The 17,069-nt window shown below is 40.8% G+C and overlaps 1 protein-coding gene across 1 annotated transcript; it reads right to left on the bottom strand.

Annotated features, from left to right (window-relative positions):
- Positions 1 to 355: 355 nt before the first annotated feature.
- Positions 356 to 16,826, bottom strand: LOC138527760 (matrix metalloproteinase-18-like). The gene is made up of 10 exons (XM_069639043.1): positions 16,650 to 16,826; positions 12,724 to 12,965; positions 12,468 to 12,616; positions 12,227 to 12,352; positions 7,435 to 7,596; positions 7,061 to 7,229; positions 6,198 to 6,331; positions 4,476 to 4,635; positions 3,676 to 3,779; positions 356 to 725 (listed from the first exon to the last, which is right to left on the bottom strand). Exons 1-10 carry the CDS (start codon positions 16,752 to 16,754, stop codon positions 625 to 627), a joined length of 1,452 nt encoding a protein of 483 aa, XP_069495144.1. The 5' UTR covers positions 16,755 to 16,826; the 3' UTR covers positions 356 to 624.
- Positions 16,827 to 17,069: the final 243 nt, after the last annotated feature.

Genomic DNA, 17,069 nt, shown 5'->3' with positions numbered 1-17,069 from the left:
GTGCTATGCAATCGCCTGTTTAGTGCTTCCAGTGATGGCGCAATGTGGGCGCATGGCACTATCTGTTTCTGCGCTGTGGAGCTGTTGTGGGTGTGGCCGGTGCTAGAGTTTTCCTTTCCACCATTGGATTCTGCATTATTGTGTGAATCCGTTTCCCATTCACTAGTTTTATGCACCGCAATCTGTGCTTTTTTGCCTGTTTTCTTTTTTTAATTAGGCACCATGTATACCAAACTATGTTGCCTACTGCTCTGGACAAGACAGGACTCAGTCAAATCGTTTCTTGTAGCAGAAAAAGTTCAGGTTTCTGGGTCTTGCGGAACTTTAGTACATGCTATAAGAAATCACATAGCTATTTTTCAGACGAAAAGTATTTTTAGTCATAAATAATTTATTTTTTCTTGACAAATATATAAATAAGTTGCACAAACATACAGAAGTAATAAATCAATTAACAATACTCTTTACAAATATCTTGACCAGAAACAAATATTTACATAGTTTATAAGCGTTTTCTGAAATGTAAACCAGTGCTGTTAGAAAAAGAAAACATTTCTATAAAAATATTATTTAACTTTTTGAAAAACGAGTTCCTTTCCATTTCATCCTTCTTCTGAAGTCCTCTCAGCATCCCAACCAGCTGGTAGTCTCCAGTGTGCGAGTGACTTTCTTAGACTTCATGCTGAACTCAAACTGCTTGTGCCCGCTGAAGAAGTACAAAAGTCCTACAAAGAAAAAAGGGAATTATTATAATTATATTGGATGGGTACTTGTACAAATGACCTCTCTTTATTTAATACAGGTTGAGTACATTCTATTTTCTCTTAAGCCTAAACCACTTCTTGTATGGATCACAAAGATGCTTTTGTATCAACAGTCCATCAGTAGAAACTTCAATTGAATGGGCTCATTTTTTTTAGGCCAAGGAATAGATTGTTGTAATGATGGCTGATTACATAATTTTAGCAATGTTGGTATATTTTATAAGATTATGTCCAAGCAACGAGTTGGTGGTAGGTCTCTTTCTTATGCTAGGGCCTCCCTCTGGAACAGCCTCCCTGCATCCCTTAAACTTGAGCAGAACCATCTCTGGTTCCGGAAGCACCTCAAAATCTTCCTCTTTGCTTTTTTTTTTCTCCACCTCTCCCCTGCTGACCTCCTGCTGTAACCGGAACTGCACTGGTTACCTGGACACCCTCTGACCTCGGGCCCAGGTCCCTCCCCCACCAGTCACAAACGCCTGTACTGCCTGCCTGGCAACACCCACACTTGGGGACTGTTTCTGTATCCCTACAGTCCCACCACCAGCACTTGACACCTGATGTCTGCACTTACCTTTGCACTTGCCACCTGCTGGCCGTTACATTTACTTATAGTTATTATTCTATTCCCACTTACTGCACTGTCCCTTCCCTCATCCCATGCACTTGCGCGATCTGAATGACACCTGGCCTAGTAGGATTGTTGTCTGTCCTCCCTTTGTTCCCCCTCCCTTGCCTCGGTGCGCCTTGAAACACTTGTGTATAGGCGCGTTATAAATGCCATATCATATCAAGCTGAGTGATAATGGGTGGTGCATCTCGTTAGAGAATCTGCTGTTTCCCATTGAGAAATGAAATTCAAAACTGTTTTCTCTGATGAAGTGGTTAATTTATATATTTAGGTGCATGTGGTTTGTTGGCTTATCTGCCATTTTTATAAGAGATAACAATAACTTGAATAGCTGGGTAAATAGTTTTTTTTTTTTTTTACAACATACCAGTAAATTGTTCATGTCTATATTCTGCTTGGATATGAAAGATAACAGCTGGCCCCATATTAAAAAACAAAAATATTAACATGGTGGAAGTATACTTTTGCTCAGTATTAGTACTGTGGAAAAACTCACAATCGTGCAAAAATGCATTCTTTCAATGCATGTTTGCACTAGCACAATGTTTGATCTGGTGCAGGGGTCTAAACCCTTTGGCTCTCTAGATGTATTGCACTACAACTTCCATCAGCTCTAGCCAGAATAGTCAATGGTGAAGGATCAGGAAATCATAGTCCAAAATATCTGGAGAGCCATAGGTTGCAGATCACTACCCTAGTGCTAATAAGGAATAGTATTAGCAAAAGGCACAACTTCCCTGGTGATAGACTGGCTTGAACAAACATGTTTTTTGAACAGGTGCAGTTTTGCCATGGGGCTAACTAATATCATGCAAAAGTGCACTTACATCGCCTTAACACTTCTGTAAGATGGCCACAGATTCTGACGAATTCATGAAGAAGCCATGAATTGAGTTCAAAAGACATCTAGTTACTGGTTTCCACCTCTACTACAGTGAATACTTTGTATAGAGACTGCATTGATGTATTGCAGTTTTAAATGAAGAGTGTCATCTTTCCATGTATGTGTGTGAATGTTAAGACCAGCTTTGGTGTTTTATGACCCTTTACTGACAAAGTTGTCATCTGTATAGTTATATGCAGCAAGGTGTGTCCATTAAGCATCATTGTGCTGTGTTTGGGTTGGGGATGTATTTCATTTAAATTACTTTTTTATGCTGTGCCTGGTTGTGCCTAGTGATAACAAAAAAAGCACTTTAAATCATCTTTACTGTCCCACATTGGGTTAGTCCATAGATGTGATTAGCAGATGGATAGCGTTACTGACCCCCTGGGAGCCAATCTGAATGTTTGGTGTGTAGTCAATGACTACATGTATTGACTTAATTCTGAATATCTTATCTTCGACAGGGAAACAACAATGCAATTTTCAGGCAAGAATTTGTTTCAACAGGACAATTCCTCGTTTAGAGGACCTTCTTTACTGCCGCAACATGCTATTTAACACACAAAACAGAAAGATAAAACATTGCAAAATGCTTTCGCTTTCTTATGTAGAAACCCTTTACACCTAATACTTGTTCATATTAAACCTTTTCCAGTTTAACCAAGTTGCAATTAAAATGCTTGACTTATGATGACATCCATATTTAAAACATATTGCAAAACAAAACCACATTTAATTCACTAGCTCTGTTTATTTAATTTACTCTTTCTTAAAGCACCAATTTTAATGGCACCACAAACACTCCAAAACATGTGTTGCTACTACCATCAGGTTCTAATAGCCTTGTAGACCTCGAGAGTGGTCATTATCGTTTTGGATAGTGCCCCTTCCCCAAAGTATGGCCGTTGGCCGCGATAATGACCCCTCCCTGATACCATATGGCTATAATATGTGGATGGGGTGGTATCCGGGCAAAACCTTCCTTGGTGGTCAATTTATAACTCTAAAATGGAAGTTATAAATTAAGTCTGTAAATATAAACAAACCATTTCTATAACACAAATCCCCTACAGTTGTCGAAAATAAAACAGCATGAACATCATGTTCGTTTTTTAACCTTAGTTCTTCAATGTACTGACATTGGACAAAGTTTGATAGATGAATGTGGACAGTGGCATGCCAACAATCTTACTTGCCTTATTTCGCCAATAACAACGTATATCCATAAAAAAATCCAAAAGACTACAACTCCACATGGATAATTTCATAGCAACAAATTCCCTAATACCAGAACTAATGACACAGGTGATGCACTATGTGTACTAAAATGTTATAGTTTCTTCACAATACCCCATTGTTTAATGATGTTGATAGTTTTAACTGATTCCTCTGCTTACCATTATCTTGGAAAACAGCATTCACTTTTTTGCCTATTCCTGGGAAGTCATCTTCTATCTTTCGTGGTGAGTCTTTGTCCATGACCTGACGGGCTTCATCATAACTAAAAGAAATGATTAGGAGCAACAATGTAATGTCTTCTCTGAAGAAGCAATCATTCATTTGTTGAATTCGGAGATTATTCATAAAACCAACACAAATTTAAAAAAGAAGTACCATTTACAATAAAAATTTAAAACTGAATGTCAATCGAAAGATGGGGTTTCCTGCGAGGAAAAACAGCATTCCAATTAACTATGATGCACTTTTTAGCACCATTCCTCATTACAGGTATACTTCAGTATACATTGCTAATTAGAACATTCACAGTGGTGAAATAAATCAAAAGCCCTGAGATAAAACAAAAGGTTTCAGAAGGTTAATGATGAGCAAATATTGCTAAAAGAAATTGTCAGTTTTCTGTTCTTGATGCCCTATTATTGGAAACTATGAACCATGATTTCCAAGTTGGAGATATCTTGATCTTCTATTCAAGACAGCTCCCATAAATGAAATAGATGTTTGTTATTGAATGACCATGAGTCCAAGTAGATATCCTTAACAAAGGACTGATGAAAGTGAGAGGTCATCTCTAGGCATTACCCTTTCGGCAGACTTAGAAGTGTAAGGCCATAGAATGCTGTGAAAGCAAGTGTTATGTTCCTCAGTTGCACAATTTCGACAGAATCACTATGGAAAACCTCTGCTTTTCTTAGAGCACTTATTATGTAAACCCAACGATAAAGCTCTCCTTCCTTACCTCCAGTATTGATCTCCTACAAAGAAGTAGGTTTTGTCGGTGTCCTGAAGATGCACCGCTGCATCGAGCCGCGTCACCGTTTTTGGGAATCCAAGTTTGTAGATGTTTCTAGGGTAACTTGGCAGTATGTCGAATCCCTGAAGAGCCCAGTATTTGGATCCTATATACAACAGATGTCATGATAATTAGCACAATGCCAGGTCCTAGGTTACCTATCAGGAACATGTCAGAACTACTAACGGCTTTCCCAATGTCAAAGTAACCACAGTGCTGCATGTTAGGATTTTTGTATACACCATGTTACTGCCTTTTATTTATGGTAATGCACTTTGTGAAAAGCCTATAGATCCTTTCTCGAACCTCATTTAAAAGTATTAAAACATCATTAACCATTTATGTAGTACTATGCGAAGTGTAAAGTTGTCAATCATTGTCAATTATTTATCTGCTACATTCATGTGGACATCAGGGTTTAGTGTTTCAGATAACCTAAACCTCCTCATTAACAGTGCCAAGCCAAACTGAAGTCTAACAATTGAGGCACTATGCTGGATTCTTTCTGCAGATAATGATTGATTTTACTATGTTGATAGTATGAGGGTGTCACTAGAACACAGACCATGCAAGCATTAAGAAGAGGGAAGTAATATAGCACTCTGTTACACAAGCAAAACATATTGGGCCTCATTACGACCTCGGCGGTAACAATGCCGCTATTGGCGGCATGGCTGCCGTCGAAATCGCGTCCGGGTCCGGTTCCTCAGAATGAGGAATTACCAGGCCATTCCGAGTTCAGAAGGCCCGGTAATTAGTCCCTCCAAGGACCCGGACCCAGTCCTTCCCCATTCCCATTTCAGCCCCCATAGGGCTGAATGGGAATGGGAGAGGGAGCAAACAACGGGCCATTACGAGTTGGCCCGTTGTTTGCTCCCTCTTCCCCTCGCGGGACCCGCTAAGCACGCCTGGTTTGACCAGGCGTTGCTTCCTGGGTCCCACGAGGGGACCTCGTAATGAGGCGTTACGGGGTAAAAGGCGCGGCACCTTTTACGGCACCGTTTACCCCGTATCGCCAGGGTGGTAATGAGGCCCATTGTAACTTAGCACTATCCACTGACATCCTCCTGCTTTCATCTACTGCAACAATAGTTGTTATTATTTAATTGAATGGTACTCAATGTATTAACTTCAGTAGGATACATTGGTAGTATGTCCCTACCTGAGTTCTTACTTGCAAAGCACAAGCTTCTCCGTTGTCAGAGGTGAGTGCTGAATCTATGAGCTGTCCAATGGGATAGTATTCACAAATGTCATAATGCATACGTTTGAAAACACTCTGAGAAATGATATTACACTCAAGCTTGTTGGAACTCATTTCATCATCCACAGGAGGAGAAGCTCAGTTGGCCTTTCAGGATTCAACCCTGAGAGGTTCCGCTTAAACAGCTTTTTTTAACAGCAGGTGCATCACTTGACCCAGCTGAATTCCCTTGCGACAATTGGCCACTACCAAAATTGGAGACATTTCTAACCACCTTTAAGGCCTGATTTACAAAAGGGTTTTTGAATGGGGAAAACTCCATTAAAAAAGGCTTTGTGAATCAGGCCCTTAGTGTATAAATCAGATCATAAACAAGCAACAGGAAAGTGCAGCATCGAATTAATGGGTAAAAGAGATCATTGCAGACTTGGCAGCACGCAACTGATCGAGAACAGGTAAATTACCTTTAAAGAGGAAAACCTGGTCCTTCTCTTGATTTTCATAGGCAGCCTGGATCCCAGATGGTAAAGCTGGCCAGAATGAAGCAATTGCATATTTATTAACCTCTGGGGCCTGGGGCACCTTCCGCCAGAAGAGGCTGTTTTGGAACAATAAGGTTCAAAGGTTAATTCACATTTTTGCAAATGATAATAACGGTGAAGCACTTGGTTGCCTTTAATGATTATGAGGGATAAAGTAGCAAGGTTTGTTGTTAGGCTGGACAAACTTATTTTGCAAATAGTGAATCATTTTGACAACCTGAAAAACTGCTATTTCTGCACAATGACTTGGAACGTATCGCCACTCTAAATCAAATAGGAAAATAATGAATTCATGCATTTTTCAAACAAATTATGTATATTTAATAAATCACTTTATTGAATGAAATAATACTAAACCGTAAAAAACATGCTTTTTATGCGATACATTGATTTCTTATGTGAAAAAACGTGTTCTTAAAGAATCAATCTTTTTCACCAAACCTAATTGTTCTCTTTTTGCAAATGTGCTCCCTCTTCGTCTACAGAAAAATGATCAGCGAAATAAATATAATTTGGATTTCGCAAACAAAGTGAAGAACACTCAGACATCTAACAAGTTCAACTTTTGGCAAATTCAATTAACCCGGCCTGTTTGTAACCGTGTAGCCTATCATTTAGAGAGGGGCTGGGTGTTGAGCTGTACCCAGAGCTAATAGACCTTAAATAGATAGCACGTCTGCTTTTGGTCAATTGTATATTTTTCAGATATACCAATTTCCGGCCCATTCTCAATTCATCACATTTTACAGTGAACGTAATGTTTCTTTTGTTAAATCAACTCGTACCTGTCTTTGAAGAAGATGATTTCTCCACGCAAGGTAGTAATGGCATCAAAAACAAGAGTTGGGTCACAGTTGGACGGGCTAGTGGCTGGAGTGGTGGTTGTGGGTGTCGTTTGTGTGGTAGTTGGTTTAGTAGGTGCTGGTGTTCTTGGAATTGGGTTTGGGGATGCACCTAAGCAAAGAAAAACGAATCCTCTTTCAGAATCTCTGTCAAATATTATGCAATACTATTGAATGCAGTGAAAGCATCTCATACTTGTGTTTATATTTCATTTGCTGTGTAATTATATTTTAAAGAAGATACAATTTGTTGGCGATTACAACATTGCTCATTGTAGGAAAGTGAACAGAGTAAGGTGAGTGTGAGTTCAGCTCACCATAGAGGGCTTGAATGCCATCAACGTCGTCCTGGGGAAGTTGGAACCGGGTGGGGTCGGTGTAGGAGTAGGTCGGGTACATCAGGGCCCTGCGGTCATTGGAGTGAGACAGACCCAGTGAATGGCCAAACTCATGAGCAGCCACAAGGAACAGGTTGTATCCTGAAAAAACAAAGTGTAAAAAGATCATCAAAAACAGATATGTACTAGGACACTGCTTATCATGTGATTATTTCATTATTAGCATTTATTGTAGATGACATTTTCGGAACATATTCTGTCCAACCATGTAAGCCTTTTAAAATGGCTTGCCTACAATACAGTGTGTTATACAACTCTAATCAAATTCAATATCACTGATAGTACACTAGTTACTGCAGCAATGTTAAATGAGCAATGCCAGTCTGAATACAGGCTGTCATTAGAGCAATTGATACAGGAGACATACAGTTGAACATATGCCTGGGCCTACCAGGGGCTATTTTGACCTTCCAGAGTCTGCCTGATCTTCTGAGGGCCTCCTAAGGCCTGCGTCAGAACACCAGAGTCAATCTTTGTCTACCTGGATCTAGAGGGTATATCTGGACTTACCAGGCTATCCAAGCAAGGCAGAGCATGAATCTTGCCCTCTGGCAGCATATAAGGGCTGCAGTCAGTGGAAAGGTATTAGTCAGGGGAGCATATAGGATGTAGCAAAGTTAGCATAGCGAGCAGCCTATTTGTTAAATGATTCACAGCCATGTTGCACGGGTCAGAGTAGCGAACAAGGCCTAGAAGTTGCTTAACAGAATTACTGTGGTGACTCCAGGGATAGAGGAGAGAAAACCACCAATTACACATGCATAACCAATCATAGCAACCGGCCTGCATTTTGTGATTCAATGTCAATGATTTACATTGTGGGTTCCGCTTTGGAACTTCAGTGAAACCTATGCTTCTAGCATTAACGTTTACTGGCATGGTTGCATTTGCAGAGTGGCTAGCACGCAGCTGTTGTGTTAGGTGCATGCATTGCATCCATATTGTGAGCAATTGTCCTTGTTTTATGCACTGGTGTAGACCACTTTACAAAAGGGCGACTGTAACCATTGTCTTGTTACATTACTGCACATTGTAATCGTCTCCTAGAATGAACAGACATGGCAATGTATTCTGGGAAATAGTTGCCCTAAGTGCCAGGCTATTATGTAAGTCTACGCAAAAAGGACGTGCATACTCGTCCTTGGCACTTAAGAGAGAAGGCTTCAGTACACATGAAAAAAACAGCTAATGCTGAACTAGGCTGTCTCTTGATTAACGTGAATCAGTGAATAAGTAGTAATTCAAAGGTAAGTCAATTACTCAGAGGAATTGCTGTTGCAAATTAAATAGACTGGTCCGAATGCAAGTCCAAAGCAAGGCAGGCTTCACTCCCAGTGGCTTCTTTGTAAATCGGGACCACTGTGTTTAGGCTCCGAGGGCTCCTGTTAGTCAACTAGACCAAGAAGTGGGATCCACAGAATTCCCTCTACATCAGGCGTGTGTAGAAGTGAAAGCCCGTTTCTTTTAGTCCACTTTACTGTTGGATTTAATATTGACTTTGCGTCCCTCTTGCAGGATATTGTGGCTTGTCAATCTACCCAGATCGACTAAGCACAGTTCGCTGTTGCACAGGTCAACTTTCTGTTAGGTTGAAAACCAACTTCTGTATACACAATTTATATTACTCCACTTGTGTGGATAAGTAATGCTACACATACATGCTAATGACCATTTAAAAATGCTTAACCATCCTATCTGATGCTTGAACTCCTTCATACTTGATTTAGTTCAATTTGATACACTTTTTAGTTACAAAAGTTAGTTATGTTGGTATTTATTGTATTGTTGTTTATAGTTCAGGAAAAAAAGGAACTTTTACAACAATTCATAATTTAACACATAAACAATCACATGTTTTGCCAACAATACATACATACATAAAACAATACAATACATATATTATATAACAATTATATCAAAAGAATGACTTGTATACCATTAGCAAAATCTCCATTTGCATCATAAAACCATTAATAATTCTCATAGAGAATGAACAAATCCTAGCGCGATGTCTCCCAGACAGCTATGTATCTAATACCCTCTCTTCATCTCTAATAAGCGCTGCAAAGTTTATATTCGTTCATAGATGAAGTGACTAGAATTGTCATGAATGTTAGATGAAAGTACTAACACCCTACAACTGAGTTGATTTTTATTAAATTGTGGCATGCTGTCAGAATATGTCTGATTGTTTCAAGATTACCATCAATATTACAAATACGGCAAATTCTTTGGTCAAGGGCCAGTTGCCATTGTGTGCCATAAGTTGCTCTAACTGGTACATGATTTAGGCACATAAAAAATCTAAATCTACATACAGCAGGGGAGGGACATCTTATCAGGTTCTGTTGGGGGCTGTGGTAACTGTACATTATTCATTCTATAAAAGTATAATTATGCAATTTTTCCATGCGTTCAAAGTTGTCAGTCCAGTCTTTCATCTGAGATTTATGTATAAAAGCACTCTTAATCATCCTAAACCCCCACATTTGAAGCGGAATAGGGACCAGTTCAGTGTAGAGTAAGATTCCAAACATTGCTGGACATATTTTTAGGAGGCCTTGGCTTGCTCTAGGTTAAGGATTCCTTTACCCATAATCCTAGGCATATCACTGGATTGATGACACCTGGCTTTCAAGGGGAGCAAGTCTCTTTGATACTGTACTATAGCCCTTATAGAAGTAAGTCCACATTCAACCCTTATATATTGAATAGGGCACAATTTGGGGAGATTGAATATCGACCGCCAAAAATAGCCGTCGACTATATCCAGCCAGGAGAGATTAGGAAGGGTGAGGGCATCAAGACCATAAACAAGTACTGGAATAAACCATTGGCGACAGAGCAGCAAGATTCCCTTAAAGGTATATCCTGCATACCCCAGAACAAATTTGCAGACTAGATTAATGATATGTCTTGCTTGATATATTTTCCTTGCAAGAAGGGTGGGATATCCTTGTTTGCTGTCTATCGACACCCCAATATATTTGTAGCAGAGGGTATAATCAATAACTCCCCAACTAATTCTCATTTCAGGTCAATTAACTGGTCTGGAGGATATAAGCATGGTTTTAGTTTTGCTTAGATTGATGGTCATATCGTGTTCGGTAGTGAACTTGCCCGGTTCTTCAAGTATCGCTTACATGCCCGTGATAGTGTGATCTATAATCACAAGGTCATCAGCATATAGTAGGGCCGAGATCTTGATGTCTTTAAATATAACCGGGCACTGCGCATGGTTTTCAATGTGCTGAATTAAATTGGTGATATACAGATTAAATAAAAGGGCCGCCAATAGGCAGTCTTGCTTAACACCCTTATTGATTTTAATAGGGCCAGTTAACCTGCCATTATCGAGATGAACCCGGGCTGTATTATTTTGATGCAATTTAATCACAATTTCACAGAGCCAAAGAGGGCATCTGTAGAGTGACAGGATCTCCCACAACTTGTTGACAAATGTGACAAATACCGACGGATTGCCATGCTTTTTTGCTCTAATCACAATGGCGTCAATTATTCTGATATTGTACGAGGTGCTAGATCCAGCACGGAAACCGGACTGGAATGGATGAAGTATTTTATTTTCGTCAGGCCAGCTCTGCAGATGGTGAAGCACTATAGGGGCAAATGTCTTGCTTGTGGTATCAAGTAGAGATAGAATTATATAGTTAACAGTTATAGTTTTTTCTCCTGCTTTAAAAACAGGGATAAGGATAGAAGTGGCCCATGACTCCGGTATTTTTTTTGCCAGACATACTTTTGTATATAATGACAACAAAATAAGAGACCAGCTCAAGGCGTCATGTTTAACAACCGCCGAAGCTAAGCCATTCGGGCCAGGGGCTCTGGAGTTGTTAAGTTGGTATTAATTGTCCCAGCGGGATCACTAAAATTGTTGGCTACATTAATTGCAGTATTCATGTATTCTTGTCTATGCACTTGCTATATTTTGAGTAAAAAACGTGTGGACATGAATTGAATGGCAATGTTCATACCAAAACAGAGAGTCGTTGAACATTCAATTAGTTGGTATTATTTTATTCTTAATTATTCAGGAAAAATAAAAAAATTGATTAAAATGTAGGACGATTTAGACATTGGCAAGGCATGTATATGAGGTACTGTCTTGTAGACTATTATGGTCGAACCTCTTGTGTGAGTCTAGCAGTAAAGTACGCCAAAAGATTAGACATGATTAAAGCATGAACTACACAATGGTCTCTTCATTTGGGACTGACATTTCTATGAGTGCTTTAGCAAGTGAACATAAAGAAAGTACTGTGTATACCGACTGTAATCACTCTCATATCTGATCAATTAATTTAAAATAATGATTATATGGTGCTGAGGTATTCTTGTGATTATTACCTTCTTAAGTTGATTTTTTCTTCTAAATTATACATTCAAGATTATTAACGCGCAAAAGAACTCTGTAATAGATGTGTTTGAAACAGAGATGCTTAAAAGTGTTCCATTTCTTTACCCCTTTTGGAAATAAATCACGAAAAGTCACAATTAATTTCAAATGCTAGTATTAGATTAAATGTATGTTGTTAAAAAGGAACATACATTGGCCTGCAGGAAAGTGTACTGTGCTACATGTCAATGTGGATGTTATCAGTCCTTGTTATGCAACACAAATGCAACCGTCGCACAATCTGATGAGTACGGCACATTTGGGGATTTGTCAGATATGGGTATCACCTACCAGCTGACTCTTCAGTCCAGGTTTCATCTTCATCGAAGTGGGCGTCTCCACCAATCCCATTCCCAGGGGCATAGGCGTGGGCAAGGGTTCCATGTGGGCCATCAAACGGGTAGAAATCACCATGCACTGGAAATAGAAAATGGGAGATGAGCTTCATCTGCAGGAGTACAGAGCTGAGGCATCGTATACACTTATAGAGTACACAGGACAGGATGACCTCTGCACACCAGTCTAGTCATACCTCCTGCTCCAAAGGAGATCTGGATATCAGCCGTGCCATCGTATATATGGGTAAAGGTCAGCGGGGTCACATCACTCCAGACCTTAAAGGCTCTCCGGATGGCTGTATCCACATCTGCCTGATCCATGTCCGGAGTGTAGTTCAAAATTCTGTTTCAGATAGAAATGAAAGAAGACATGTTAGATCCATTCATGTGCATGTGAACACAGTAGAACACATTCTTCAAAAGTACTTAAAAGTTTAGCTGTGAGGGTACCTGTAGGTCAAAGCAGTTGTTCTCCATGCAGGACGTCCACCAAAATGGCTGTATTCACCGACATCGTTAACTCCACACCGGGGCTTGTGCATCACTTCTAAGGTGTTGGAGTCCAGCTTCCCGGTCACCTCCAGGCCAAAAAACCCCTGCATCTGCTGAAGCTTCTCAGAGAAAGGGCTGCCCTTCTTTCTTGCAACGGGTGTTCCATCTGTGTTGAGGCTGTAGAATTTCCTTAGGTACTCCTAAAAGCACATTAGACATTAATTCATAAAGATGCAAGAATAGCCATATTTGGCTATCAGATTCAAGAAATACATGGCAGTGCATAGGTACATATTATGTCCCAATAGTAGTGGCACTGTGCAGAATGGGTACTTTTAGTGCCCAGCCTAAGTGATAGAAATTACAATTTTCATAGCATGGTATTAAAGCATGCTATTGTTTTGCATTTTATGGAACTAGTTAATATGTTTCTACATATGCACTGCAGTCCTTCTGGAGATAGCAGCCTGGGGATGTGTCCACCTCACTCCTATTAGTTTGAAATTGCTCTTGCTGCCCCTTCACTTTCTTATTCAATTACAAATGTGCTGAATGACCTTTAAGTTGCTTCTCCAGTCTGTCCAGGGAATTTAGAGATGTTGGAAGTCATTCTGGGGTCAGGATGGACATATAGGACATCATTTTACATTAAGTGTTAATTGCATGGAGGATACCATCAACATTATTATGTGCTGTTGGGTCCTCACCATGCAATTTTCTGCATTTCCAAAACAGAGCAGAAAAGCAAAGTGTAAAAACAGGCAAAATCACATTTATGCCTTCAGGTCCCAGTAATACAATGCATGGCAGATAGCATTTACTATGGATCATTATGGAATCTGCCTACTTTTATCAACTTCTAAAAACGGGTAGATTGTATGAGAAACCATCCGTTTACCACACAGATATCACTCTGACATAAAAGCAGGAGGACTTTGATGGCATAGGAGAAATGCACAACAGAAGCGTTAATTCCTTTCCGTGTCCCTACTCTGGCACCAAATGAAATGAACATCCCCCAGGGAGTAAACGTGAAGCGTAAACCACTTGTTACTTGGTATGGGACTTTACTTTCATACTCGAGAGTTGGACAAGGACCACTATATAAGCAACGGGAGGAGGCTGCAATTGCAATGATCACTCTTGCTGCTCTCAAATCTAGCCTCCTCGGCTGCCCTCTCTCCCTTCTCTGCTCCCTGAGGTTCATCTTCCATCAGCTGTTTGCAGGTTTGTGCATCTCGCTGACCTTATACAATATCTTCACAAAGCTATTGTTCGACCGCCTTGATAACCTGGGTGTCACATACCCAAATCTATGCTGATGATACCCAGGTTCTCAATACCCTATCAGGTTGCTATGAAGAGCACTCCATACGGATTAACAACCTCTACCTGGAGATCCAAGCCTGGATCGCAGAACACGGCTTATGCCTCAATGACGAGAAAACTGAGCTCCTTCTCGTCGACCCCCAACCACGGCTTAGCAAACAGGACCCCAGTTACGCCTCAATCAACATACATGGTGACCTAATAACAGTGGCCAAATAAATCAAAACCCTAGGTGTTTATTTGGATTCCACACTCTCGCTCAAAAAACAAGTAAACACCACAGTCTCCTCCACGGCTTACACAAATAAGCTCATAAAGGCCTCCAAAGCCTTCCTTTTGCCTTCCAGCTGCATTTCCCTAGCCAGAGCGCTAGTGCTCTCAAAAATCTACTACTGCAATACTCTCTTCCTTGGCACCTCAGAGTGCAATTTGAACAAATTGCAGGTGTTGCAGAATAATGCCCTCAGAGCAGCTCTGAGTATCCCGTGGCACTCTCACATCTCCAACTTCAGACACGATGCCCATTGGCTCCGTGTACGAGACAGAATCACCCTTAGATCACTTGTCATCATCCACAAATGCCTCTCTAATGATGCCCCCAAGTACCTGGCAGACAAGTTCAACAAACACATATCAGCCAGACCAACTAGAACGTTTTATTCTCACTGTCTATTCATCCCCAAATTCTCCCTAGAAAAGCAGGCGGCTCCAGCTTCCCGGCCCTAGCTGACAAACAATGGAACGCTATACCTATGAACCTTAGAGCAGAACCATCCTTTTGGACCTTCAGAGTAAAAACTATGTCCTGGCTCACCAACAAGACCTCTCCCATTGTCTGACATACCAACCACTGTCTCACCACTGTATTTTCTTCCGGTGTCTGCCCATCGACCACCATGTAACCCGGTCATTTGCACTTATTGTTATTATCTTGTATGTCTATAATCTGTTGTAACTTGCTCTCTGACGTCCAGTTACCTTAGGGTTCGGCGTTGCGAAATAAAGAACTAAACTAAACATCCTCTGTTCAGCACACAGTCCCCCCTATCTCTTTCTCAGCCTTTGCGCCTTCAGTCAGGGCAGGTTTACAATCAGGAAATCCGAGATGGCTGTCCCCCAAAAGAAACACAAAATATTGTCAATTTTCAACACAGGGGACTACCAAAACGAGGCAGGTTGAAACTATCCACAAGCCGTGTCGTCATAATTGAAAACATTTTATTCTGATCTCATCCGTACAGAATTTAACAATAATACATTTACTAATATCTCCCCAAAACAAACAAAATGTTGCAAACAAATGGATGTCTATCCAACATTAATACCATTGTTTTAAAAACACCCTCATTGTATAACCGAGCCAAATCATTCCTTATCTATTGCTTCTTCCTGTACATTGTGGTGGATCTTATATCACCTGGGCAACAGCAATGGTGTTGTTTCCCTGTCCCTAAGCTTCAAAGCCTCTTACACATCGGTGCCCAGTACATCTGATAACCCCTGTGCTCGACAATAAATAATCTTTCTAGCACTATGGTCTGGTTTTGAGGGAAAATAAAATACAAAAGAAGAAAAGTAAGATTCCTAATTATTAACATACCTTTTCTCATATTTCAAATATGAAAGCATGCTCACTGACACGTCTTTCAATCTACCATGCGGACATACCCGAAGGTGTTAGGTTTCCTACTTGTAATTCCCTAACGTTTATTGCACGAGAGATAAGCGAAACCATCACCAAATCATGTTGTGCAAATTGCAGAAATGTTCAGCTTGCTTCTATGTCAAATGTACATTGCGTGCATGTCTCCACCAATGTTAGCACTTACATGCTGCGGGGTGTCCTGCGTGCTGCGGGGTGTCCTGTGTGCATATTTAAACATTCAAAAGGTGAAGGGGAGAGGGAAAGAGTAAAGCGAGAAAAACTCGCTTTTACCCTTTCATTTTTCTCTCCTTGTGAAAAAGTAAACACTTCCTGTAAATAACACTTTGTAGATGGCGTTTACTAATGAATTCCTTTGGAAATGCCTGATCTTTAGCAGGTGCAAAACCAATGTGGATTCCATAGGAATCCATTCGTGAAGCCATCATAAAACAAAACACACTAGTAAAACAGAGGAGAAACGCACGGCAGAGCCTTTATCGCCACTGCAGCAACATGGGGTAGATGGGAAATGGAGGCGTAGAAGCACTGTGCTGCACCGTTTCACTTCCATTTTCAGGTCTGTCCCAATGAAAATGAAGATGCTTGTGTTGACACTATGGCAAACAATTGCCCTAAAGCAAAAAAATACTTTAAGTGCAATCTGCACCATAGTAAAGGACGAGGACTAGGGCAAGCATTGCCCTGGTACACAAATCCATTGATAGAACATTTTGTTTGTTGTAGGGACATTTGCCCAAGTGCGCTTGTACTGGTGCGGAGTGGGTGTTCTACCCCCGCTGGTAACGCCTGTCCTCACACCATTAACAACCCTTACCATAGAGCCCAAGTGTCACATTTCGGTATTTTAACTTGGCCTCGATTGAGATCGGTTTGGGGTGCCAGAACTCACCTGGGCCAGCTCGATGTTTCCCTCGGGTTCTGCGGTCACAGGCAGGGCGGGGAAAGCATGTGTGCAAGCCGCGCACAGGAGCAGCAGCAGCGGGCAGGACTTCATCTTCGCTTCCCTCTTTGGTGGTCCTTGTGTTCAGGGAAATGTGGAGCTCTCCTGGGTGTCTGCCTGTCCATCCCTCTGCCAGCCTTTATACAGGTCCTGTCGGATATAGCATGCGTCACGCCTCGCGCTTCCTCCAGGGACAAGTTAAAACACATCAAACGCGTTCCAAGAGCCTCCTGTTTGGTAAAAGCCCTCCATGTCGTAATACTTTAAGGTGATTAATACCCAGGAAGAGGGGTTTCCGGGACGAAAGACCCTTCTTTCAAAAAAGGTATTCTCTATATAAAAAAAAAAGTATAGTCAGTCAGTATATAA

The sequence above is a fragment of the Ambystoma mexicanum genome, chromosome 7q (genome assembly GCF_040938575.1).
Source record: "Ambystoma mexicanum isolate Mex_15411 chromosome 7q, UKY_AmexF1_1, whole genome shotgun sequence".
Classification (NCBI taxonomy): Eukaryota; Metazoa; Chordata; class Amphibia; order Caudata; family Ambystomatidae; genus Ambystoma; species Ambystoma mexicanum.
The sequence above is the reverse complement of the archived record's forward strand: the minus strand, read 5'-3'. Positions and strand labels throughout refer to the sequence as shown.